General features: G+C 48.4%; 1 protein-coding gene across 3 annotated transcripts in view; it reads right to left on the minus strand.

Moving 5' to 3' along the window:
- Kif6 (kinesin family member 6) overlaps positions 1-26,650 on the minus strand; it is a 323,542-nt gene that overhangs the window by 30,725 nt on the left and 266,167 nt on the right. For all 3 annotated transcript variants that reach the window (XM_042265864.2, XM_076557587.1, XM_076557588.1), the window contains one exon: positions 13,453-13,503. In XM_042265864.2, the coding sequence (XP_042121798.2) occupies positions 13,453-13,503 (51 nt within the window). The remainder of the gene's footprint in view (positions 1-13,452; positions 13,504-26,650) is intronic.

Here is a 26,650-nt window from a genome sequence, read left to right on the forward strand (position 1 = left end):
TTGTTAGATATGTTTTCAAGGTCATACACAGATATATTTAAGTTGATAGATTGTCTTCAAACACTTCAAAGACCTACAGAAAATGGCATTTAATATGTTTAATAACCTAAGGCTTTTCATGACAGTGAGACACATCTGCTCCTGGCAGCACAAATTTACTTCAAAGGAAGATGATGGGCATCAAAGAGCCTCCATATGGATTTGCTTTCTTTATGGCAAAAGCTAGCCATTTGGGCAAAAAAACTGCCCTTGCCTCAATTGCTGACAATATACTATCCAAACTGGGCCAGCAGGAAACAAGAAAAGGCAATTGCCAAACTTTGCCAAGAGAAGGTAGGACAGTCCTTCAAAATTCCCTGCTTCACAGGAAAGTCTGTCAGATATGCTAGGCCTGAAGCCCAGAATTGGATGCCCCAATGTTGCACAGGAACTTTGGACTGTCCAGGAGCCTGATGTCCCTGTCATTAGGTAACTTTTCATCCTTTTGGGGTCTTTGATGGAGTTAACGACTAAATAGTTAAACTTACAGTTTGCCTTAGTTATGATAGAAAACAAATTAGGTAAAAAACTTTAGACTTACCAAGATAAGATAGATAATAGAGTTTTTTCTCTAATGTTGCCAAATACAAACTGACTCGATATTATAACTGTAATTCTTACTTGATAACTGTTTTGTTATATATAATTTTACTGTGTTAAAATTAAAACCTTCCTTTTTAATTAGACAAAAAGTGGGAAATGCTGTGTAATAACCCTTCTGTACACTGTGTGAATATATGTTGCTATGATTGGTTTAAAAAATAAGCTGACTAGCCAGTATCTGAACAGGATAAAGGTAGGCAGGAAAGCCAAACTGAGAATGAGGGGATGAGGAAGGGTGGAGTCAGAGGAAATGCCTGCCCAACGCAGAGGGAGCAGGAGATGAACATGCCATGCTAATAAAGGTGCTGCCACATGGCAGAGCATAAATAAGGAATATGGGTTAACTTAAAATGTAAGAGCTACTTAGGAATAAGCCTGAGCTATTGGCTGAGCATTTGTAATTAATATAAGCCTTGGTGTGTTTATTTGAGAGCAACTGTGGGACAGGAAAACTCTACTACAAATTTCAGGTAAGCTGGTTCCAGCGCACCCGTAGATCCTCCAGCATACCTCAGGAGACTGAGATCATTTTTTAATAAGGCTCTTTTGGTGGAGCAGGACCCCAGGAAAAGTAAAGGAGCAGACCACTGCTTCCTGGAGCTTTGTGACAGGTCTTTTTCTATTCCATCCACTTCTCAAACTCACCTCTTTTGCCCCCTCCTTTTCACCCTGGGGAACTGACTGGTGTAATGGTGGCCTTCCTGGTATCCTGCCTAGGATCAGTCAATGGGGACCATTAGTAGGCGACTGTGAGGAGGGAGAAGACAGAAGTCAAGGCAGCTGAGGAGGAGATGTGTCTGCAGGGTCAGGACTTGACTCTTATATTCAAGGTTCAGATGTGCTCTATACCTCCCTTCCCAGCTTCATGTTCCAGTTACTGTTCAGTCTTTGCACCCCTTGGGCCTAGGGGTGACAACTCTTCCTGCCTTGCTGTTTGTTAGTATCTCTGGGGTGTTATGTCAGCCCTTGTGACTTTGCTACACCCACCTACACTTTATGAATAGGCCTTTGTTCAATCTCCTTCACGATACCTAATATGAATACTACTATTTACTTCTTGCCAGGACCCCTGGCCACATCAGGTACACTGTCTAAATAAGTGCATATCCTCAAGTCAAAGACATGATGGTAGAGGAACTCCAGAGACCCTAAAGGAGGAAGAGTCAGGTCACAGCCATGAACAACAGTACCAGACAGGAGACATTGATATCAACTGATCTTCTTCCCAGCCTTTCTTGTGGAGATGGAGCCTTAGTGAGTGGCATGAGTAAGGGAATGAAGAGTGAGAGAAGCTGACCACAGACACAATTGGCCTTAGCTGAGCTTGAGAGGTAAGTAGTCTTATCTTTGAGAGCAATTCAAATTACTAGAAGTGCAGTTAAACATACAATGACCCATTTTAATTGGTTGCTTTTGTGATTAACAGTCACTTACCAATTGAATTGTGGCGTCACTCAATTTCTAGTTGAGATATAGAAGAAAGACCTCATGTAAACATGAGAGAGACAGAGATAGAGATAGACAGACAGACAGACCAAGATAGCGATATTCATGTGTATATCCCCCATGCCGTTCAACATGCTGGACATGCTATCTGCAGCTATTAAGACCACTAGAAATGACCACATGCTTGGAGGCAAAAATGAGAACTGGTACATTCACACTTTAATCTCTAAGTAAAGTGATCCTGATGTACCATAGTGAGGAGATTAAGATGAATTTCAATAGGACTGGGATTCTCAATTTATTATCAAGTCAACCATCACAGCGATTCCACAAAAACAGTAATTTCTGTTGAAGTGCCGACCCCTCAGAGTCTAATCCTTCATTGAGCTCTGGGGATTACCACAGCCATTTCACCAAAGTGCAAAGTATGGTCTGTGCTACCACTATATTTGGAAAACTCTAAATAATTTAATATAGTTGTTTCCATTCTTATTTCTAAATAAACCATTGCAGAGTTGGTGGGAGCCTTTTGGCAGCCAGCACCGTGCGCTCTCCTCCACGTCTCCCCAAGGATGTCAGAATTCTGAAGCATGCCGTTAGCTTTCTCTTCGGGGTTCAGTTTCTCACTGTGTATGTTCAATGTCCCCTCAGCACCACAGAGCAATGGAAGGCCACACATGCGGTGGGTGAGGAAAGAAAGAGGATATAAAGTTGGGTGGGTAAGGAAGCAGAGTTGTGGGAGATGGTGAATATAGTCAAAACTCATTGTTTGAATTCTCAAAGATCTAATTAAAATAAAGAGCAGGGCTGAGGAGCTGCCTCAAGTGGGTAAAGCACATGCTCTGTAAGTGTGAGGACCTGAGTCCAAATCCCCAGAACCATATAAAGTCAGATGTGGTAGCTCACATCTTTAAGCCTGGCACTTCTGTGGTGAGCAGGGAAGCTGAGACAGGAGGATCTCTGGAAGCTTATGGATGAGCTAGCCCACTGAGTGCACGGATGGGCTAGCCTGGTGTGTGCATGGATGAGCTAGCCTGATGAGTGCATGGGTGAGCTAGCCTGGTGAGTGCATGGGTGAGCTAGCCTGGTGAGTGCATGGGTGAGCTAGCCTGGTGAGTGCATGGGTGAGCTAGCCTGGTGAGTGCATGGATGGGCTAGCCTGGTGAGTGCAGTAGCAAACAAGGTGGAAGGTGAGACCCAGCCCCTGCAGCTATCCTCTGCCTTCCACATATGCACTTGGCATGTACTGTAGCACGCATGTTTCCTCTCACACACGCAGACACACAATATACATGCATACAGATACACACATACTAAGATTGGAAAAAAAGAAAAACCAAAATGCAATTTCTTGGCCTCAAAAGAGGTTGCACAGGTTTCCTCTTCATAATGACTTGAGGGACTGTTATATCCAGACACGTTTCAAGCACAAAACACCTCCCAGTTCTCATGAAATAATAGCACTAAAAAACTAGGAATTACACAAAAAGACACAGTTTCTGGAGCCCGACTTGCTCCACAGTCGGTGCGCCTCAGCAGTGCCCTTTCTTCTAACCACTGTGCACACCTGAGTTTTCCCATTGCTAAGGTGGATCTACTACATGCATTTTTTATTCCAGTTTTCACTGGACCAATGCCCCAGTCCCAGCTTGTTTTGCTGTTGCCAACTGGGGATCTCTGAGTTTTTGGTTTTGTTGGCTGGCTGGCTTGTCTCTCTACAGTGAAAACAGTGCATGATGAGCATCTTCCTGGACTCACCTGTGACATCATCTTTTGTGCACATTCCTAGGAAAAGCGAAAGATTGCCTGGAAGCAAGCGGTTTACGTGTCTTCCTCTTAACCGAATGTTACCAGATCACCCCACATGGTTGTTTATGGAGTTTAACCACACAACTCACATCTCCCTGCTTCTCTTTTTCCCCATCTCCTCATCCCCTCACACTTCATCTTTCTCTCTTTTTTGATCTTTCTCTACTTCCCTCATTTCTTCCTTCACTCCCTGTGGAGGCCCAAATTACTCAGGGTCAGAGAATCTGAGCTTCCTTTACCCAGCAGGGCTGCAGAAGGGGATGATTTGACCAGGGGCATGGTTACCAAGTGTTTGGAAGGGTCTACACTTGGCTGTGTGGTGTGCTTTGATACAGCAAGTGGGAGGTCTTTTGCCCCACCCCTTGGCATTGTTATAAAAAGCCCTTTCAAAGAGACAGAAGGGACTGTTGAGTTTTGATCCTGGTCCTCCCGAAGCTATCCTGTGTTTCTGTCTTTCTCTTCTGGCTATCTTCCTATCTTAAAGTTTCTTATCCCTCTCTCCTCCTCATAGGAATGCTTTTAAAAGGTGGGAGCTGCCCTCCTACAACCCCCCGCCACCAATAGACCCTGCTCTGTGGAAAGTTACTGCTGTCCACTGTGCCTTGAAGCACTCTTATATTGCATGCTTTGGTAAGTACCTGTTTTTTCACAACAGCTTACTCATGGCTCCCTGAATGGACATCAATATTTTCATCAGCTCTTTGGGGAGGTTGAGAAAGTTTGTTCCAACTCCATGACACATGGGCAGGGGCTTTCTTGGGCCTAGATCTGTCCATCACAAATGGTATTTTTTTTTAATGTGCAAGGGAAGGAATAGACATATGGAAGAGCCATCTGTAACTTGTCCTAGGCTAGAAGATGAAGTCAAGAGGCTAGTGTTTTGTCTGCTAGATGCTTGGTTAAACGTCTAATTAATCCAAATGAACACATATGAGGTCTGTGTTGGTAGAAAAGACGGCACTGACAGCTAGCAGCTCCGTCACGAGCAGCTCAGTGCTCAGAGGACGAGATGGCCCCATTCCCGGCTCGGCGGCTTTTCTGCAAGGAAGCAGGGCTGTGTCAGGGAGCAGATGTGGTGACATCACCAGCCCTGGCAGTGGTGCCAGTGGTGCCAATGGCTCAGAGTCACTGTTGGCTCAGTGTGAGGGTGTGCCCACTGCCTGGACACTTGGTTCCTTTTGTCCCCTGCCATCACGTCAGGGTTCATCATGATCTGCCGAGCATCTGCTGTGTTCATGCCTATCACATATACACATCACTTGAAATGCAGGCCAGCTCTGGAGCACATACTCTTCTGTCCCCTAGGGACGAGGAAAGGGATGCTCAGGAGGGCTGACAGACGAAGGTCACAAGACCAGGAGATCACAGAGGTGACATGCTTCTTGCCCTTCTTCTGATCCTGAGGGGAAATGGTCAGCTTGATTGGGCTAAGGGATGCCAAGATCATTTGTCAAATATCATTTCCCTGTGAATCTGTGAAGGTATTCCCAAGTGGACTCAAGAGAGAAGAGCTATCCTCATCAATGTGGGCAGGCGCCATTGAATCCGTTGAGGATGTACTATAGAGAAGTCGATAGGTCAGGTTAACTTCCTCTCTGTGCTTTGATGGAGGCATCTGACATCTTCCTATGGTCATCAGAGCTTCTGGTTCTCAGATGTGAAAACTCAGACCAGAGCTTACAGTCCTGCTGTCCTTGGTCTTCAGTGTTCAGGTTTGTACTGGCACCACACTGCCCTGCTCCACTGAGCCTTCTGCTTGCAGAGGAACTGCAGATCACATGACTCCTCTGTCTTCCTCACCAGTCCTTCATAATCAGCCCCTTCCTGTGCTCAGCCTCTCTCCACTTGCTCTGCTTTTCTGGGAGCCCTGGCCAGCACTTGGGGGGCAGGATAAGTGCCTGTGCCTTTGAGAGACACTGCAGCTCAAGACCGGTGCCAGGCCAGACACACTCTTCGGTTCTCCACAGTCCCAGGAAGGACATCTGAACGGATGCAGGAGACTGAAGTCACAGCCTTGGACAGTGTGTAGGAAAATGGGCTGAAGCCTCCTCATCTCAGCCTTTGTCTTGAGCCTAGAAATTCGACTGTGGACCCCCAGTCACTGTATACCTCACCCTGTATTCTCACACACAACTAGAATCCACACAAGTGACGAGACTTTGGTTATTGGTTATTGGTCTCAGAGACTTGCCTGTCTGTTTTTGGAACCTCTGAAGTGCCATCTTATCCAGGGATGTTGTTTCCTTCCCATTCTTTGAATTCCCTGCCACTTGTTTCTGAGAGGGTAGATGACCTATAATTGATCCAAGGCCTCACACGTGTCCTAAGGACAGCTGCACTCACACACTCACAGAGGTTACACTCTGGTGCTTGAGGGCCCGAAAGGACAAGAAAGCCATGAGCCATTGGTGAATGCAGTCAAGTCTCAGGGGCTGTGTTGGGTACAAACATCTCATTTTACAGATAAAAATGGAGTCCAGGCCCAGAGCCCCTTAGCAGCCTGACGCATTGATAAGGCAAATCTGTAATGCTATAGATCTCACTGGTATATCAGCAGATGCTGGAGACCCAGTGCCGTGTGCCCATCACTGGGCTGGGTGCTGAAGAAATAATTTGGGCTTGGTAGGCTTCTCATCATCTCGACATTAGCTAGACTCATCTGAGGAAAAGGACCTCTTAGACTGTCCTGTGGACAAATCTGTGGGGAGTTTTCTTAATCGTTGCTTGAAGTGGAAGCACTAGCATTGTGGGCGGGGCCACCCCGGGCAGGTTGGGCTGTTGAGGAAGCAGGTTGAACAAGCCATAGGGAGCAAGCCAGGAGCAGAGCTCCTCCATGGCGTCTTTCAGTTTCTGCCTCTAGGTCCCTGCCTTGAGCTCCTGCTCTGGCTTCCCTTGTCCACGGACTTTAATCTTAGGGTGACTTACTCTCCTTCCCAGGCCACTTTGGATGGTGTTTGTCACAGCAACAGCAAAACCAACACAGAGATGCTGTGTAACGGGTGGGAAGAGAGTGGACTGTCCCTTCACAGAGGTGTGCGCAGGGCAGAAAGGACTCGGGGAAGGGCGCTGTCTAACTCGAGAGCGTTTTCAGCAAAGCCGCAGGCAGATGTCTGTGAGATCTGTGGAGCTTCCTGCAGACACAAACTTAACAGCAAAGAGACAAGTTCTTCTGTCTGAACTGGGATTGGGGACCATCCTGGGACCCTGCTGGTTACCTGCTGGCTCTGCCCACTGTTACTAGTGGCCCTGAGGGGTACACTTCCTCCCTTGGTCCCTCAGAGTCCACTGTACACGTCCCCAGTAAGCTCTTCATCTCTGCCTCAAGCAGGCTCCATGTCTGTGGGCTACCGGCCTCACACCCGCAGTCACACTCACTGAGGCCTGGGGCATATGTGTCCACGGTTTGTCTCTGTGCTCCATGGTACCCAGATGATCTTAATCAAATGGGGCAAGCCGAAACACTGGCCGCTCTGAAGAACAGGGAGCCACAAGAGGTCACTGCAGGCGTTTCTTGAGGGAGCAAAACTCCTGAAGGAAGAGCTGGAGGAAGGCAGGGGACAGCCCATGGAGGCTTTTTATCTTTCTGAAGGCCCTGTGTGGGGCTTGGGAGTGATCTTCAAGAGCACACACCAGGCTGGTGATGATCCAAGGCACCTCTTGTTGCTGAGCCTGGCAAGATATGAGTGAGGCAGAGGAAAAAGGACCCAGAAGAGAAGGATTAAGGGATCCTCTATGTCTTTAGAACCTGCCAGTGGTGTCTCTGGATCTTCTTGTCGCCGTGATATCAGAGGAACAGTGAATGAAGCTTGGCCACAGCGCTGGCAGGGAGCGGCTTCCACAGGGGTCAAGTTGAAGGCGAGCGTGTGGACAGGTGTGCCCCCCTCCTCTTCTTCTGTCCCAGTCTGGGAGTCTCTCAGGGCAAGGATGGAACAAAGCCACTGAGTGGTCACCTATGCCAAGGGCCAGGCGGTTCTTTCTGGCGGAGTCTGGCCATCATGGGCTCCCTGGTCTGTGTCAGATCCTCCAGTGACGTCCCTAACAGGATCATTCAGGTGGGTCCAGACAACCAGAACATTCCCCAGGGCCTGAGCAAAGCTGGTGGAGAAAGCTGGCTCAGATCTGGAGCCAAGAGGTGGGTGGGACAGGCAGGGCCTTCCAGCCAAGCACGGGCCTGCTCTCCACACAAGGCTTCCCTACCAAGGCTTCCTTGCTGGTGTGTGCTCCATGGCTCAACTGTCCTGGCTTTGGAAGGAGCAGGCCCAGCTCGGCATAGTTGTTACCAGTTATTCTCTCTACCATGCGAAACACACACGCACACACACACACACATGCGCACCACACACACCCACACATACCCCCACACATGCACGCACACACCCACACCCCCCCACCCCCCCACCCCCACACATGCACACACACCCACACACACCCACACACATGCACGCACACCCACACACACCCACACACATGCACGCACACACCCCCCCCCCCCACCCCCCCCACCCCCCCACCCCCCCACCCCCCCACCCCCCCCACCCCCCCCACACGCGCACACATGTGCACACACACACACACACACCACGTGCGCGCGCACGCACATACACACACACATGCACACACACACATGCACACACACACATGCACACACACACATGCACACACACACACACACACACACACACACACACGCACACGCACACGCACACACCCCATACACCTTCCGCCTTAGTCTATTTCACATTCTCTTCTGTGGCCCCAGATCCTGGCAGCTCTCTAGCGCTCAACCCTGTCCTTAGGTCTCAGTGACAGGCGCCAGCGGCCATTCCTTGTGCCGGCCCTCCAAAGCTGTGGTGGCTCTCCTTACCTGACACACTTCTCATCATGTTTACGAGTGTCTTGCATTTTTTAAGTTCTAACCACAGTTCTTGTTAAGAGTTTTGATCATGAGTGGAATGTGTCTCAGCCCTTCATAGAATGCTGCTCAAGAGGAGAGGTGAGGCCTCGGCAGGCAGCGCATTCCCTGGGGAAGTCTCTCCCTTTTATCCCCGCCTCCCTATGACTATCAGAAAGCAGGGTACCTGGATCCTATTATCCTGGCTGCTCACATAAACACTTTCTGTGAGTTATGCTTTAATGTCAGACCTCTCCCTTTTATGGAGGTCGATACAAGAATCATCTGGCTGGACAACATTGGGATTCTTCTGTAAAACTGCAGTTGAAGACATCATTCCCAGAGTCACTAGGTGTCCTTTGCATGACATCATTCGTGATGTTACTCAGTGTCCTTTACATATGATCCGCACGATAAATTCTGCCTTGTGTTTAGTTCCAGGAAGAAATTCTATTTCTGCAGATAAATTAGTTAGTATGCTCCCTGCTGTCAGAAAATGAAAACTCAGGAATTCTGGGTGCTTCTTTTTGCTCTGCGGCTAGACAAGGGAGAGCCAGATTTACTGCCTGTGTGTGATTTGCTCGGCTGTGGGGTCCAAAAGCACTCACTCCTTCCACTTGTTTTAAATGGACTTATTTTATTTTATGTTCAAATGTCTCATTGTACTTTTGCGAGATGTGTGGGTCTGGAAGCCGTCTGGGGAAGCGTTCATTGGCCCATTGATCTGGCCTGTTCATGCCGGCTGCTGGGGATACAAAACTAAATTCCTCTGCACCCAGCTTTCAAGGAATTCATGTTTTAATGTGGAGAATAGCTTGGAGATTATTAGTCATTATAAAACGAGGCTGGTGAGCTCAGAAACACATAAGACTGAAGAAAACAAGACCCAGGGAGAAGAGGCTGGGGTGGGGGTGGGGGAAGAGGCCAGGGGAGTCTTCCTGGAGGAGGTCAAGGCTGAGCTAGCTCTGTGCATGCAAGGGAAAGGACAGTGGATGGAAACATAGGCAGCTCTGACTCTGACAGTTCAAAGCTGGCCTCTTCTCAATACTCATCCTCTTTTTCTGGCTAGGCTGGAGATTCTGGGTGGGGGGCAGGCCTTAGCTCTGTGCCCCTGTCTGGACACCAGGATGCCAGTCCATGTGTGTAGGGCAGTGCAGTGTGGCAGCTGGCAGATCCTGAACCAACCAGGCTGTCTGGTTGTGCATCTATAACCACTAACCACTTTGGCTCTTAGCTGTAATGTGGGGACCAGCAGGGAGGGCCAGCCCTGAGAGGCCTGGGCTGGGGTCACAGAGGACACAGCACGTTTGCCTTAACATGGGCACTGTTTTCCAGGTCCAGGGTCAAAACCAACCCTGCATTGGCTGTTTTTCCCACCTCATTGCTTCTGAAGGCTAGAGAAGAAGTATTGACCTCCTGGGGATTTTGTGGGCATTAATGAAGAAAACACACAGAGAGACGTGTTGTGAAACTCCTCAGAGACACAGGCTGGTTGTCTCATCTGGCCCACCAGCCATTGTACCATTCCAGGTAGTGAGGAGAATACAGTTGTACCCACACTTTCAACTCTCCAAGTAATGCCTGCGTTAAAATAACATCATGGCGCTCGTTCCCAAGCCAGCATGCAGGACCCAGTTCTCCTCTAAGCCGTGTCTGTTGTCCGTGTTCTTACAAGTGGCCATTGACAGGTCTCTTCAAGGCCACCCCTGGATCTCTCAGGCTGCCACATCCAGGGGCCTCACAGGGCTCAATGCTGGTCGCGCCTCAAGCCAAGATCTTCATGAGTTTCCTTGTCCGCTGATTGTCAAAAGGACCAAGGCTTTGAGGAAGGTTGAGTTCCCGGATATACTTTGGGCAGGTAATAAAAAGAGAGCCATAAACTGTATTTGTAGCCAGGAGAGGGAGGAGACGGCTAGCTTCATGGGGTGCTTGTCTGTATGTCAGCACCGCCGTGCTTATAAAAGCAGCCAGGTGGGGGAAAGCCCTTGTTGAGAAGATCTGCCCACTCCTTTGATGTAAATTCTCCTACCATAGCTGACTTTAGGCTGTTGTGTGGTGTCAATAAACTTGAGGAAATGCAGAGTAACGTGCACTGTGCAGACCCCCACCCCATAGAGGTATGGTGGCTGTAGATGACTTCAAAACACAGATAATAATTAGCAACAAATGAAATTTAAGAGTTTGTTGTTTTTTTAAATATAATGCAACTATAAACTTACATAATTTGATTCTTAGCTCCAGCTGTGTTGAATAACAGTACCCCATATTCCCGACACATTGCCAGCCAGCCTTGTGACATGGAACGAGCCAGCTCCATCACACCCCTGGATTTTCCTCATCACGGCAATGATCTCTTCCAAATGGCGCCTCTCACATCACCACTACGTCTATGTTCCTTGGGATGTGGTGTTGTCTTCATATGAATTTCCTTGGACACTGATCTGTTTTGCATATAGAGATGCTGAAGTTTTGGGCCAGCCTTTTCTGCTTAGATCTGATTGGTTTCCAGGGTACTCCCAACCAGTGACCAGTGACCAGTAACCAGTAACCCATCCTCCATAGAAACCTAGGGACACACAGAAAGACTAACGGCCTAAAACGAAGGGCGAGGCAAAGGCGGAGGAGCGCAAATCAGACAGAGAGGCAGACGTTGCTGGCCGGCTGGTCACTGCCTAATTCTCGCACTAGAAGCCCCAAAGACGGGACAGGACAGCAGACCACACCAGTATAGCGAGGCTGCTCTCGAAGTCCCGTCCTAGCCTTTGACACAAGTGCCAGCTGCAGCTGAGGGCGGAGGACAAAGCCTCCTTCACAGACAAGAACCCCTTCTGTACTGGGGTCACAGGGGGCCACAGATACCAGACAGCCTCTGAAGGCTCCTGGACAGCAACCTGGAGTCAAGTCCCTAAAGCGGCAGCTGGGATATGTTAACACCTCGTCTCTAATTGGGATAATATGCTCTTAAAACAAATGGGGCTTTCTGAAGCTCTTAATTAGACTTCTGCCCAAGTGCCTTCCGTTTGAAGTTTGCTGACGCCGCCTCAGGACAGCTGGTCCTGCTGACCCTGACACCTGTGCAGTGTAGACGGAGTGTAGATGGCCTCAGGGAGGCAGGCAGCAGAATGAAGGCACACAATTTCTCAGAACACGCATGAAGGCCCTGAGGGCGCCTGTCCCAGTGAGGAGGACCAGACCTGGGGGGTTCTGGGCTGGGGAACAGACAGGACAGAGCAGCCCTTGCCTGCAGCGGCCATGCTTTGCCTGCTACAGACATGCTTTCCCAGTCCAAAGTGAAAATCACCTCTGGATTGAGCGGCATTTCCACTTTGGCGCTACTTCTAATGAGTCAGCAATATGAAAGCTGGAGAAGGACCCTGTGTGAGGGACAGGTGGGGTGACTCCACTCCAGTGACATGCCCAGGGTGAGCACAGAGCGGGGTGCACGACCCAGGTCACCTTGCGCATCTTTCTAACAGAGGCTGTCCTTCCTTCTCTTGGTTCTCTGAGGCAGATGGCATGGGAAGAATGTCAACTCTAAGTGTGCTGAGTCCCTGGCACTGGAGTGCAGGAGTGTGACCCTGCCGAGGCTGCCACTGGGAGGCTCAGAGCCCAGGCAGGTGGCCTGGGCACACGTGTCCTGACATTTTGACTCATCAGTCATCATTTCATGACTATTATCATTACTGACTTGGGTCATGATCATGACATGAGCTTCCCGTGATACCTCCCTTCCACTAGCTCTGGGTACTGGGGTTCTTTAATTGTGAGTCATTGCAGGACCCAGGCTATCACAAGGGCGGGCCTCCTCTTGTTTGGAGTATTAGTTGAATCCTGGCCAGCTGGAAAGAAAGTGAGGTGATTTTTCCAGCGATCTGTTCCATCAGCCTTCTGGAGAATGACACTATCCTCCAAGTGATCTTCTTGAGTTCCATACCAAAAGGGACACTTCCCACATCCGTCTACCACTGAAGGTGCAGGAGGCCCCTTGGATATGACCAGGTGGGTTCACTGTTGACATTATCAACGCACTGAAGTGAGTCAACCATTGTTGTCGGCTAGGAATCATAGGGATGCTCAGAGAGACCTGGGGTCGTCCTCTCTTTCCAGCAAGCACTGGCCCTGTGACCACGGGCAGGCCACTGAATCTCCCCCATCTGGAGGACACCCTGGCCTCCCGTGAATGTGATGACGATGAGAAGGCCTGGTGCCCACAGACCACAGACACTGGCCAGTTGCTGTTTTTGCCACAAGTTTCTATGGTTAGGATTGCTCAGACCTGCCTCTAGAAGGCTCAGAATAGCACTTTGGGGAGCAGGGTTCAGGTTCAGATGGGACGGGAAAGCTCAGGGCGGGGGGGGGGGGGGGGGGATAAGGAAGCAGTTGGAAGGGCAGTTGTCAACAGCCAAGTGCAAGCACACAGGTTTGGGAGTTGGTTTTTCCCAGAGGAGGTGCTCAGACTCCACCCCTTGCCTTCCTTAACTTCCAGGGTGTTGAAGGCTTGTCATTTAGCTGAATTAGCTTGGACCACTCCCCCTTCACCCCAAGGGCTCTGCAGCAATACATACCCCTCTTCATTTTGAGGGCCCTGAAGCATACACCCCCCTTTATTCCGAGGGTTCTGCAGGGAACACTCTGTTCATTCCGAGGGCTCTCAGCATACTCACCAAGAGCTACCTGCTGTAGGTGCCTCTGGGTGATGGCATCCTTTAGCTGACCTGTGAAAGACAAAGGAAAACCACCAGTGAGTTTCCAACAAGATGCAAGAAGACATCACTTCAGGAACACCTGACAAACTGAGTCAGAAAAACAATGCAGAGCTGGGGAGACGCTGGCAGGTGAGAGCCCCTCCAAATCCCGGGCGGTGCTGGAGAGGAGAATGCAGAGGTAGGTGTTGGCGCATATACATGGATTTCACCTTGGGGCCAACCATCTTATGGTTTAATTATCTAAACCTGTCATTCATAATCTTTGCTAGGGCCTGGTCTCTTAAGTAATTCTATTATTAATGAAGGAGGAGAGAGGCTGCGGTCTTTTAATAACTTATAAGACCCTCTCTTCAGTCCACTTCTTTTAGTTCACAGCTGTGGGAAAATTGATCATTGTGTAAGAAGCACATACAATTCTGGGTCGTGTTGTGAAGTTGCAGCGTGTAGATGGAGTTCTGTGGAGCTGGGGTCTCAGTGTACCTTTTGTTTGGGTGCTTCCTTCGTAGGAAACGTTAGCAAAACAGCAAGTGTTCAGAAGAGGGGTGAGGAGATAGCTGTCAGAGAAGTGCTCGCTGAACAAACCCCACACTCAGGGCCCACAGGAAAAGCTGGCACAGGCCCCTGCGCCTCTAACCACAGCACTGGGAGGCAGAGATAGGAGGCCCTGGAGATTTCTGACCAGCCAGTCCAGCTGACTCAGTGAGCTCCAGATTCAGTGAGAGACCGACCTTGTCTCAAAAATAAATAAATAAATAAATAAATAAATAAATAAATAAATAAATAAATAAATAAATAAATAAGGGGGGGAGAGTGACTGAAAAAGACACCAACACCAACCTCTGCCCCCCCACATTTGTATACACACACACACACACACACACACACTCACTCACTTGTGCGCGCACACACGCGCGCGCAAAGAAAATATTCAGAAGATGGTGATTGGGAGGTGGTAGGTCAGAGGTCATGCTCTGTGAGGAATTTTTTAGCTGACCTGAGATATTTTGATGGAGAAGAAAAGATGAGGAGGAACTGGGATGATGAGTTCCTGGATCTCTGAGTGGTGATGTATGGATGTTTTGTTCCGTCCAGTTGGGAGTGTGTGTATGCTGTCAAATCACAGGAAGTCCAACTGGGGACTTGGTATGAGGAAGAAACAGTTCACAAGGTGCACTGCCCGCAAATGGATTAAATGTTCTCAGTCTCCCAGGATGGCAGCAAGGACCTCTCGAAGGTGCCAGGCAAGAGCATCTCGGGGGTGATTAGAGAGAGAATGTCTATCCTTGAAGGATTTGGGACTCAGTGACTCTGGGCTTCCTCTGTCTCTAAGATTCCAAGGTTGGGGGTTTGAGACATGCACAGTTCTGGGGTTCATGTGTGTCCCAAGGCTCAACACACTTAAGAAGTCTTAGCGCTGTCTATTACGTGTCCCCACTGGACACTGGGGAGCCTGGGAGCCTTGCTGTCCTTTGCCTCCTGTGTTTCTTCTTGCACATAAGGAACATACAATTCCAAGATGAGGATGAGCAGATAATGATGTGCCCACAGGAGACCTGTCCCTTCTGGAGAGAGCTAAGTGACAAAGGATGGAGAAGGATGACAGAACTCAGCTTAATTCCGATGTGAGACTCCTTCCTCAAGAACAAGCTAGAGCCCCTTTCTCAAGCACTTCCATAGCGAAGCTGTATAGAATAAACTATGCACACGGAGTCCACACCTGCTTCCCTTCCCTTCAGTCACGGGGATCGGCACAGAAAAGGATCATTTCTGGTAGGCAGAGGAAAACATTCACGTCAGAGGGTGCCACACCTGCCCCGATGTGGCTGCCCCTCCAGGTTAGGCGTCATTAGTTCTTAGGTGATCTCTGAGGTGGGGGCGGGGCACTGCTTGCAGGTACATGATCAACCTTCCTACTGCAGTTCCCTCTAATACAGTTCTTCATGTCGCAGTGACCCTCCAACCACAAATTATGATCGTTGCTACTTCATAACCGTAATTTTGCTATTGTTATGAATCGTAAATGTCTGGTATACAACCCCTTTGAAAGGGTTGTTCAACCCCCAAAGGAGTCACGATCCACAGGTTGAGGACACTGACCTGGGGTGGGGCTTGGGGCACCTGCATGCTGGCCACTGCCTTCTATATTTCCTCACTGGAGAAGGTTATATACAGAGAGGGAGCCAAGGGCGGGCCTGAGCAATAATTGCTCCCCAGTTCTAAGCAGGGAAGGTTGGAACATTGGGAGTCTGTTGAGGGGGAGTTGGGAGGAAACCTGGCTTATGAATTGCTGCATTTTTTATGTACATACAAAGTTTGCTTCTCATAAAGAAGCGTAATGGTTTAATTACAGAAAGTAAAGATTTTAAAAATGTTTTCCCACTTTATTCCTCAACATGTGAGTATCAAAATAGCATTTCTTTGAATTGTATTATATTAGGATGTTTGATTTAAAAAGTTGATGATGGGGTTGTTGACCTAAGTTTCATTTAAAAACTGTTAAAATGACTTTTAGATTGGCATTAGGACAGAACTTATAGCGATTTCTGGAATGGCCCTAAACATACTTCTACTGCTTTGTGCTATGTGCTTACAGAAAGCCACATTCTTGACATCGATAATTATAGATCAGAATGTTGGTCACTATGGAAAATGCTGAAGATGCTCTTTATACTGCAGTTTACAATGCCCAGGTGAGACTTACTTTCTTAGCACATTTGTTCCATTAGCATATAAATTTGTTTTTGTTTTTAATAAATGGTCAAATCATTTGTATTGCTCTCAAATACATTTGTGTATATGTGTATGCTTGTGTGTGTGTGTGTGTGTGTGTGTGTGTGTGTAGGGGCAGCACACATACACATGTGAGGGGCACGTGGAAGCCAGAAGTAAACTTTCAATGTCTCCTTCAACCGTTCTGGCACATTTTAGAAGACAGGGTCTCTCACAAACCTGAAGTTCACGGCTTTGGCTAGGCTGGCCAGGGAGCCCCAGGGCTCTGCCTGTCTCTACCTTAGAGTTTTGGGATTTCAAGAACACCAATTGGTTATCCATACTAAATGGTCAGCCCTGAAAACATACATCCAATTCACTTTATATGGATTGAGCAGTTTGTATTTGTGTATTTAAGAATATATATAACTAAAGAAAAAAAAGGGGCATGGATTTGAAAGATGGGGGACACTTGGAGGATTTGGAAGGAATAACAGGAAGGGGGAATAAGGCAATTATATTATAATTTTAAAGAATAAAAAATTAAGACGGAAATTTTAAATAAGGGAAGTCCTGTATCCCTCCTAGGAAAAGTCCCTCCCGCTGTTCTGGAGGAAGGCTCTCTCCTTGTGTGCCTGGCGATGTGCCCCTCCTTGATAAAGCCCCCAGCTCTGTACCCTTCCACAGTAGCAGTGTCTGACCTAGTCTACCTCCATCTGCCCTGCTTCCCAGTCAATCATGGGCTCCCCAACCCTGGGGTGGGGTGGGGCAGGGGATTTCCCACAGGCCCTGGTTTGTTCGTGTAAATAAAAAGGGACAATTTTATCAGAACTGAGAACTCTCTAAACTCCACAAACATGCAAATGTACTCAGAATAAGGCACCCCTAAGGGACAAAAATGCAGCCTTTATAATATCCCATATTGATAAAGGCAGCTGTAAAATGTAATCCCCGATGCTCAGTTTTGGTGAATTGACTGACATCCCCACCATATGGCATTTGCAGTGGGAGGGCCATATCCCTAAACAAGCTTCCAAAAATAGCCTTATGGCTGACACCTAATTACAATTGCCAGCAGAGGCATTCCTCAAGCAAAGATAACGGTCTCTCTGATCACAGGATTTTGCAGCTCCATGGGTTTTGGCAAAGGAGGAGCTGAGGGAGATTGCGGAATTCACTCAGCATGAGGTGTGCTGTCATTACGGAGGTGATACATTTGCAGGTTTTGGCCAGGGTTCCTGGACATATTCCCCATGTAGAGGCAGGGATGAGATGAGACAGAAACAGAGAAGTCCCTGCCCAGGCGGGAGACTGCCTGAGAGGGGAGCAGGGAGCCCAGGTTGGGGCAAGACTCAAGGAGTGGGCAAAGGAAGGAAAGAGAGCCTCTCCAGGGGACAACTTGGTAATTTTCCTCTGCTGACTTACAATGCTGTGCGCCTTTCTCCCGGACATTGAGGGGGTGAGTGGCAGTGCGGACAGACAGGGTACTCTAAGCCAGTACCCACTCACAGAAATGCTCTGAAGATACGCAGCTTTGAGAACACCCATCATCTGTCCAGAGCACATGGAAGGCGTGGATTGTAGGGATGTGGATTCTCTGGACCTGAGCAAAAACATTAACATCATGGGAAGGCAAAACTGATTCTGGATCCTGATACTTGCAGTGTGTAAGAGGCAAGAGTTTTCCTTACCTCACACTTGCATGTAAGCTAGTTTGAGATCACTCACTGAATGGAAGCTGGTCCTGAGGACAGAAATTCATGTGGGATTCCAGCAGCATGGCTTTGCAAACTGCTCTTGGGGAGGACTCCCTCCCTCCTCTCCTCCCTCCTCTCCTCCCTCCCTTCCTCTCTTCTTCTTTCTTTTTAGAGACAGTTTCTCACTATGTAGCCCTGGCTGTTCTGTTATTCTCTATGTAGACCAGGATGGCTTTGAAATCACTGAGATCCGCCTGCCTCTGTCTCATGAGTATTAAGACAAAAGGTGTGTGCCACCAAGCCCTGCTCCTCCTGGGACTTTTGTGATTCTATGCTGTTCTAAAGATGCTTATGTCGCTATCAAGCCATAAGTATTTATCACTTATCATTGGACATAACGCTATGTCCAAAGCAGTGTGTGACAAGGCAGTGGGAAACTCCATTGTAGGTAGCCTAAGAAAGCCAGCAAACTACAAGAGTCAGCAAATGGCTGCATATATGCCCTTTTTAAGATGCCAAACCTGGGCCTGACATTGTCCATCCTTCATGACTCATGTCTCAGTCTGCTCTTGTTACCATGATGAAATATCAGGGGCAGGCTAACCTTATAAAGCAAAGAATGTTCTAGCTCATTGTTTCACGACTGAAGATCCAAATAGAACTGAACGGACACTAGCACACTGAGCATGTGGCCCTGGCAGGCCTTGCGTTCTCCCCCATTCCCTCTGTCTTGCTAAAAAACCTCTAGATTACATTCCTGAAGCTGCCCCCAAGGTCTCTTCCCTCATTTGGCCACTTCCTCCTCCTGAGGTTGGCCACCAAGGTCCAGCAATCAAAGTATTGAAGTCCAACAATCAGAAGCCCCCTTTGGCTACCTAATTAACATGCTCAGTTAACATTAAACACCTCATCCTAACACAGGGTTCCCATGTCACCTTAATACACCGCCATTTGCCTATGGGCCACATCTGTCCCCCCTCTATCCAGAGGCAGTCCCTTGTCCCTGCTGGACAGACACCCCTGCCCCCTCTCCCTCCTCTCCTTCCCCCTCTCCCTTGTTCCCTGTCTCCTGTACCTCAGCATCCCAGCCCGTTCTAGCACAGACCTCCCCTCTTCTCCTCTTAACATTACACCTTCAAGGTCATTTGCTGCTGTTTTTCTGTCAGAGTCAGACAGCAGCCACGGGCCACCTTTACCGCCATCTTTACCACCCCCACTCCCCCCACCCCCATCCCCCCACCCCCACCCCCACCCCCCACCCTTCTGCTTAATGAAGGATCGCTGTGGAAACAGCTGCTGGGTGTGGTTTGTGTCTAATCCGGGGTCTGGGAGGGAGCCCCAGCAGTGCGGGAGCCCCCCTCTGTCCTCTTCGAGAACTACACAGGGTCCAGTGACAGTGGTGGGATTGAGAGTGGACAAGCCACACTGTCAACAGGGAGCCAGGAGGCAGGGGTGCTACAGTCCCTTCTTTTTTTTTTTTTTTGGTTTTTCGAGACAGGGTTTCTCTTGTGTAGCTTTGCGCCTTTCCTGGAACTCACTTGGTAGCCCAGGCTGGCCTCGAACTCACAGAGATCCGCCTGGCTCTGCCTCCCGAGTGCTGGGATTAAAGGCGTGCGCCACCACCGCCCGGCGCTACAGTCCCTTCTTGAGGGGTGTTCTCAAGCACCTGGAGACCTCCCACTGACCTCCACCTCTTCTGGCTGGGGGTGGGGTGGGGGGCGTGCCTCAGTGGGTAAAGAGCCTGCCCTGAAAGTGTGAAGATCAAGGTTTGGATCACCAGAGCCCATCTAAAAAGTCAGGCATGGTGGCGTGTACCTGTAATCCCCAGCCTTGGAGGTCTCTGAAGCACATTGGCTAGCCAGCCCAGATGAGAGAATTCGTGTCAAGAAGAGAGGCAGATAACAAAGTGTTCAAAGAAAAACACCTAACTTCCATTTCGGACCATCACATGCAGGTACATGCATATGCTTACACACACATACTTCTTCCAAAAGAAGGTCCTATGTGAACCTTTGGGGAACAGAGTGATGTCATAGCCCATCCACTGCAGTAACTGCTATTCTAATATTCTGTGGTTGGATGAAGCAAACGTCCATATCATTTTGGTCATACTAGAAAATAATCACAAATTTACAAGTATCAGGGACTGAGTTCTATAGTGTAACAGCTTCCTGAGATTGAAACATTCCATCCTGCAGGAAGCTCCTCAAACAGGAAGGTAAACAACTAAAAATAACTTCAGGAAGTTCCTGAAACTGACCAGATTTACTAGGTACTTCTCTGCCAGAGTAAAGGAAGCTGAGTAAGACTCCGGAGCCAGAATAGCTGCCTGGAAGAGGTTTAGAGCAAACGAGGAACCTGTAACGGACACTCTCCAACCCACTGAGCTGCCTACAGGCTGTGCAGTGTGCTTCAGGTCCCCAGCCTTGTGAACTGTCACCCGTGCTAGGGTGAGAACTTTGGTGATGACGCTGTTTTTGAGTCAGTTCTGCTCCTGTAAATAAGCCCAATAAAATACCATTTCACCATGTTGGAGATTGGCGGAATCTGTATCATGGTCTGGTGTGGTTGTGTGTGTATCTGGGTGTGTCTGTGTGTCTATGTCTGTGTCTATGTTACATCTCTTCAGGAAATGTTCTGCCCCACAACAGTTCAAATCTCAACTTCTCAGTAGGTGGGCTGCTTTATATCTCTAGGCCTTGATTTCATCATTTGAAAAATGGAGTGGATATTACTGCAGTGACATGTTTGACCATATCTGAAGATACTCAGTAGGAGGGAGAGAAAACAAATGGGGGATGTGGCGCATCACCTAATTTTAGGTACCAAGGCTCTTTAACATTTATTGAATGGAGAGCACACAATTTCCACGATGGTCCCCAAAGGCCAGGTTGTGAATGTTAAGTCAACACAGAAGCTTTGAAGGGGGGAAGCGGCTTAGTTGAGGGTCATACGGCAGCGGGTGCAGCACAGAGCAAGAGCAGGGGCGTCAAGGAGGTCGTGAGCATGTGTGTTCCAAGGAGAGCCATGGTGTACACAGCAGACAGAGAAAGCGGGCCGACCCTGGGTCCGGACAAGGGGGCGGGCAGAGGGGAGAGAGGGCTGAGTGCATTCCTACTGCAGTGTGGAGTCCTAGGGCTCAGGAGCCAGGTGAAATGCAGTCTCCTGTCTGGGTGTACACCGTGGCTGAGTCAGCAGCCTCACCACTGGAGCATGGGGAGAGGAGAATACTCAACATGCTGCCTGCCTCGGGGTGGGGATTGCTCTGCAACAGGAGGTCATGGTTGAGGTTCTGAATCCACAGTGCTGAGGAGGCCAATTTCTCTGTAATAGCACTGGAGATCTGAGATAACCAGGACATTAGATCCCTCAAGGCTGTTTGTAAAAATAATGGGCCTGGAATAAATTAAGTGTGTAATCCTTAGATGGATTTCCAACAAACAGGAGTATGTAAATGCTTTGAAGGCTTAAAATCAGTGCATTCTCTTCCTGATGGGGCTAATACACAGCTCATCAGGCTCATTAGTATAATTGGAAAGTCTGTTGGGGCAGGGCTGCCACCTCTGCTCAGTACAGCCGTGGTCGAGGAGACACAAAGCGAACAGCAAGAAGGCTTTGCTGGCTTAGGCTACAAGGCATGCTTCTGAAGTCTGAGGGCAGAGCAGAAATAGACAATGGTGAACTGAGCTGGAGCCTGGAGCCTGCCAGGCTTCTTGGCTCCAGGAGGAGGAAGGTAACTGGAGTGCGCTATGCAAAACGGCGGTGAGAGCCAGGCTCACAGGGAGAGACCCGGGCTGAAGTGAGGCTCCCACCACAGCCTGCAGTGAAGGGGCCCCAGCTGGGAGGAACACAAGACTCCTAACTGCATGGTCTGCACCCCACTGCATCCCAAGGCTGGAGAGAGGGGGAGGGAGAGGAGAAGGAGGGGGAGGAGAGAGAGGGGGTACAGGTCCAGCCTCCCTCACGTTGCCAGGCCCAGCTGCTCAACCTCTCTATGGCAGGCACTGCTACATCCTGGTAGCACTGTGGGGCAGCCCTTCATACTGTTTCCACCAGAGCAAGCTCTGGACTGGGGGAGGGAGTCAGAGGTTCAGACAGCGGAGAGGAGTGGACACAAAGAGCAAGGGAAGTGAGTTAGAGGTGTTTCAGGAAAGGAAGGGGGCAGCGTACAAAAGCTGGTATGATCTGTATGGCTAAAGTTAGAAAAGAGAGCTGAGTCAATAGTTGAATCATAAATGGGTTGCAAAAGACAGCCATTTGCTTGACAGGCAGATAGAATTTTATGGATATAATACAGAGTTGGGTTAATCTTATTATAAATCTATAGCTATATATGTATATATACAAGCATATATATATAGAGAGACATTCATGTGTGACATATAAACATGGGCATATATACTCTCTATATAGATCTCTATATATTACACACACAAACACACATACGTATGTATATACATATATATATATATATGGTGGTGAATAATCCCATCCCAAGCCCAGAGTCTCTCTGCCTACAGACCAGGATGTAGCTTTTAGCTATTGCCACAGTGTTCCAGGCCATGAGGATAATGGACTAAACCTCTGAAACTGCAAGCTAGACCCCAATTAAATGCTTTCTTTCATACGAGTTGCCTTGTTCACAGTGTCTCTCCACAGCAATGGAACAGTGACTAAGACAACATGCATGCATGTATGCATGTATTTTCAGGGAGTCCCACTTAGCTCTAGCTGCCCTGGAACTTGCCATATAGCCCAGACTGTCCCTGCACTTACAGACATTCACCGGCCTCTGTCTCTTGGGATGAAAGGCGTGTGCCACCACCGTCAGCCTTGTGCGTGTGTATTTTTATCCCCAGCACTGTGTCTCATTCTCTTCTTACTCTCCTCTTCTCCCAGCAGGCGGCCATTCTAAGAGGTCTGAGGTCTGGCCTCTTGACGTCTATAGCCTTACAATTTGTTTCAAAGTGTTCTATGAAGTTTTCAAGCTGTGAAAGTAATATTGTGAACTTGGGTCTGGTGGCACATGTCAGTTAACCCTCGCTACTCAGCAGGCTGAAGCAGGAGGATGGCAAGTTCAAGGCCAGCTTGGGCAAGTTAGTGAGATCATGTCTCAAAACAAAAAGTCACATTGAAAACAAAGATGGATGGGTTCAGTCCTTAGTATCCCTTATCCCCCAAAACACGCACGCACGCACGCACACACACACACACACACGCACGCACGCACACACACTTGTAAATGAGTGGGTGCAGGTCAGTGGTTAGGGAGCACTTGTTGCTCTTGCAGAAGACCTGGGTTTGGTTCTCAGAACCCACAAGACAGCTCACAAGCATCTGGAACTCCAGTTCCAGGGGATCTGACCCAACCGCAAATGTGCAAGGTACTCATATGCACACCATGCACATACACACACGAGGAAAGGGAAAGAAAAGCAGACACGTGACAACAAAGCCAGGCGGCTGGCTCTCACGGGAGGACACAGGCAAGACAGCTAAGGCTGCTGTTACATTGTTCTTTTAAACCAGGAAGAATGAAGGTTCAGACCAGGGAGGACACAGGGGAGACAGCTACGGCCGCTGTTACATTGTTCTTTTAAACCAGGAAGAATGAAGGTTCAGACCAAGCCAGCCAAGGCAGGACAAGGACAGAAGAAAGGAGGGACCCGTGTTGTGGAAAGAAAATGGCAAATTTCAAAAATTCAACAGAAAAGGAAAACAGAAAAGAGGAATGAAGAAATGGATGGAGCGGTGTGGGGGTGCAGGTCAGTGGTTAGGGAGCACTTGTCGCTCTTGCAGAAGACCTGGGTTTGGTTCTCAGAACCCACAAGGCAGCTCACAAGCATCTGGAACTCCAGTTCCAGGGGATCTGACTGATGCTGTCTTCGAGCCTCCGAGGGCACCAGGCTTGCATGTGTTGCACATACAAGAAAATACATACATACATGTATGTATATATGTATATGTATATATGTATATATATATAATCTAATTTTTTTAATGAAATGAATGGAGTAAAATATATAAAGAGTCCTCCATAGTGGTCAGAAGTTTCCGATTCCTTAGAGCTGGAATTAGAGGTGGTTGTGAGCCGCCCAAAGTGGGTGCTGGGAACTGATCTCTGGCTTCTGCAAGAAAAGGATGAGCCTTCTCCAGCCCCAAGGCAAACATTTTGAAGCCTATTTATTCCAAAATGACATTTCCCCTCTCCAGAACTCAACTGTTCTTCCACTTAGTACACTAAACATGACTTGTGATAACACAAAGTCACGATCCATTCTAAAAATAAAATAGCTGACAATAGTTTCCAGAAAACGCCACTGGAATGAGCTGATTCCCTCTCTCTGTCCTCCCACGGGGGTTTCCCAAAAGCTGATCAGCACCTTGGCCATGGTGCAAGAGGCAGGATCTTCCCCATAATTGATGAGGTCCTCAGCGTGGGATGGAGACACGAGACAGCAGTCTGGAATCCTGTGACAGCTCCTTGCTTATCATCCAAACACTGACCACAGTTTGGGCAATGCTCTCATTTTTTTTTTAAGACCCAGTTATGCTGTGACTGGGAGGCCCAATTCCTTTTTCTCTGGGGTGCTCACTGGGGCTACCCACATAGTCATCAGAATCACACACTTCATTAAGCCAAGCTGCTTCCTGATGTCACCAATCCACAATGTGTGAATATCCCATACACAGTCAGAGGATCGAGTAAATAGAAACATTTGTTAAAAGCTGAACAGACGTGGATTGGCTGTAGGAGGGAGGAGGGATTTTCTGCTCAGCATGAACTGATCAATACTAAGAGGCCAGGCAACACAGGACTTGGGTTGTGTTCCTGTTCCTCACCCCACAAAAGATGTCACTTTAGATAATCGGAACGTCTCTCTCATCTCAGCAAAGGAGGGGTACAGCCAGCTTCCTGGGCCTGCTCTAGTTGGGGCACAGATAGAGATTCCCAAGTCATCTCTGGATGGCATGCGTGTGTTTGGGCCAAGGGCAAGGCCTGGGTGGTGGCCTCTGACTTCCTTCCACACATCCTCAAGGCTAGAGCAGGGCACACTCACTGGGGTCCCTGGGGACATCCAAGATTCATCAACTCCAGTGTAGGTTGGGAGGCTTTTGTTTCTAGTGTTCCTCTAGGCACACTGGAAGTTATAGAAGTTCCTCACTAACTGTGGAGGCAGGGGGCAGAGTTCAGTAGCGGGGTCTAAAATCAACCCTAAGCATGCACATGTTTGATTTTTGCAGAAGTATTTAGTTTTTAAAACCTGGATTAAGACATGAAAACTGTCAGTTTAAAACTGTTTTTTTGGTTTTATACACACACACACACACACACACACACACACACACACACACACACCACTCTTCCACTGTAAGTTAATATTGGATTCTATCCATTTTGTATTAACTAGTGCTTACAAGCCAGAAGGAAGAAACCCACCCTGGTTCAGGTCTGCGGGGGTCTGTGGACAAGATGCCCTTACCAGAAGGAAGGAGTGTGTGCCTCTGTGAATTGTTCTCCCTGTGAAGAGTCTGGGCAGCAGAATACACTTGGAAGCACAGGACAGAATAGAATCAGGATCAAAAGTCTCCCACAGAGCTGGAGAGACAGCACTCAGGTAAGAGCACCATTGCTCCTGCTGAAGATCTGCATTCAGTTCTCAATGCACATGAGGGCTCACAGTTGTCTGCAACTTTGGTTCCAGGTCATCTGACACCCTCTTCTGGCCTACGGGTACTGCATGCATTCAATACACAAACACACATGCAGGCAAAATACTCAAATAAGCAAACCTTTAAAAAAGATTTCTATAAAGAAGCTCTCTGAGTCCCCCTGTCTTGCAGGCCGCAAGAATATATTATAGAGATTCAGCTGTGTATTAAAGCTATACTTTGACTGACCAAGGGTCCGTCAAATGGGAAGCCACTTATCATGGAATATTTGGTGATATACAGCCTTAATAGTCAACTGTGCCTTGCTAAGAATTTCTTGTGGGCCCATATATTACTAGACCATTTGGCAAACAGTTCAGCTTCTCAGACCAGGTAACTAACTCCCCTGCCCCACCCTGAGCCTAGGAGACAAGCAGGCTGTAGATGCATAGCTTTGTTTCTTGTGTAAAGGAAGCTCAGAACATCCCCTTACTCCATGCCTAGGGGCATGGCATAGAGATTGACTGAAGACCATAGGGCTTTTTGCATAACCAGGTACAGTATGGACTGGAGTGGAATTCCAGGGCCAGACACAGAACCGGTGGCCAGAGAGAGGAGAGGAGGACAGAGACTCTGTAGAGGGTAAAGCAGACATGCTGTAGAGTTTATCAGGGCCAGGGATAAGGAGCCAGGAAGGACAGATGGAAGACAAAGGAACAGAGGACAAAGATGAGACCAAAAGCATAAGGGCTTAGTTATTACCAGAGCATTGAGGGGACAGAAAAAGTAGGTACAGAGAGGAACTGAGAGTCAGGACGGAACTGAAGCTGTGTAGATAGAGTTTTGCCATAAAGGAATAAAGTAAATGGACAAAAGAGCGTGGTGTATGTAGATTCCTTTCCCTCGGAGACCCCACACTGGATGCAACACCTTCCCCAGGACTCTGGGAGGAACTTTCTCAGAGCAGGGACTTGGGAAAATTCCGTTATCTTTCCCCTGCTCTATGGCACAGGGGCCAGTTGCTTCTTTCTGAAGCCCACTCTGAGGTCTACTTTCTGAGAGCCCTTGGCTCTGTGTCTGCAGTTGCTTATTATGGG

The sequence above is a fragment of the Peromyscus maniculatus genome, chromosome 21 (genome assembly GCF_049852395.1).
Source record: "Peromyscus maniculatus bairdii isolate BWxNUB_F1_BW_parent chromosome 21, HU_Pman_BW_mat_3.1, whole genome shotgun sequence".
Lineage (NCBI taxonomy): Eukaryota > Metazoa > Chordata > Mammalia > Rodentia > Cricetidae > Peromyscus > Peromyscus maniculatus.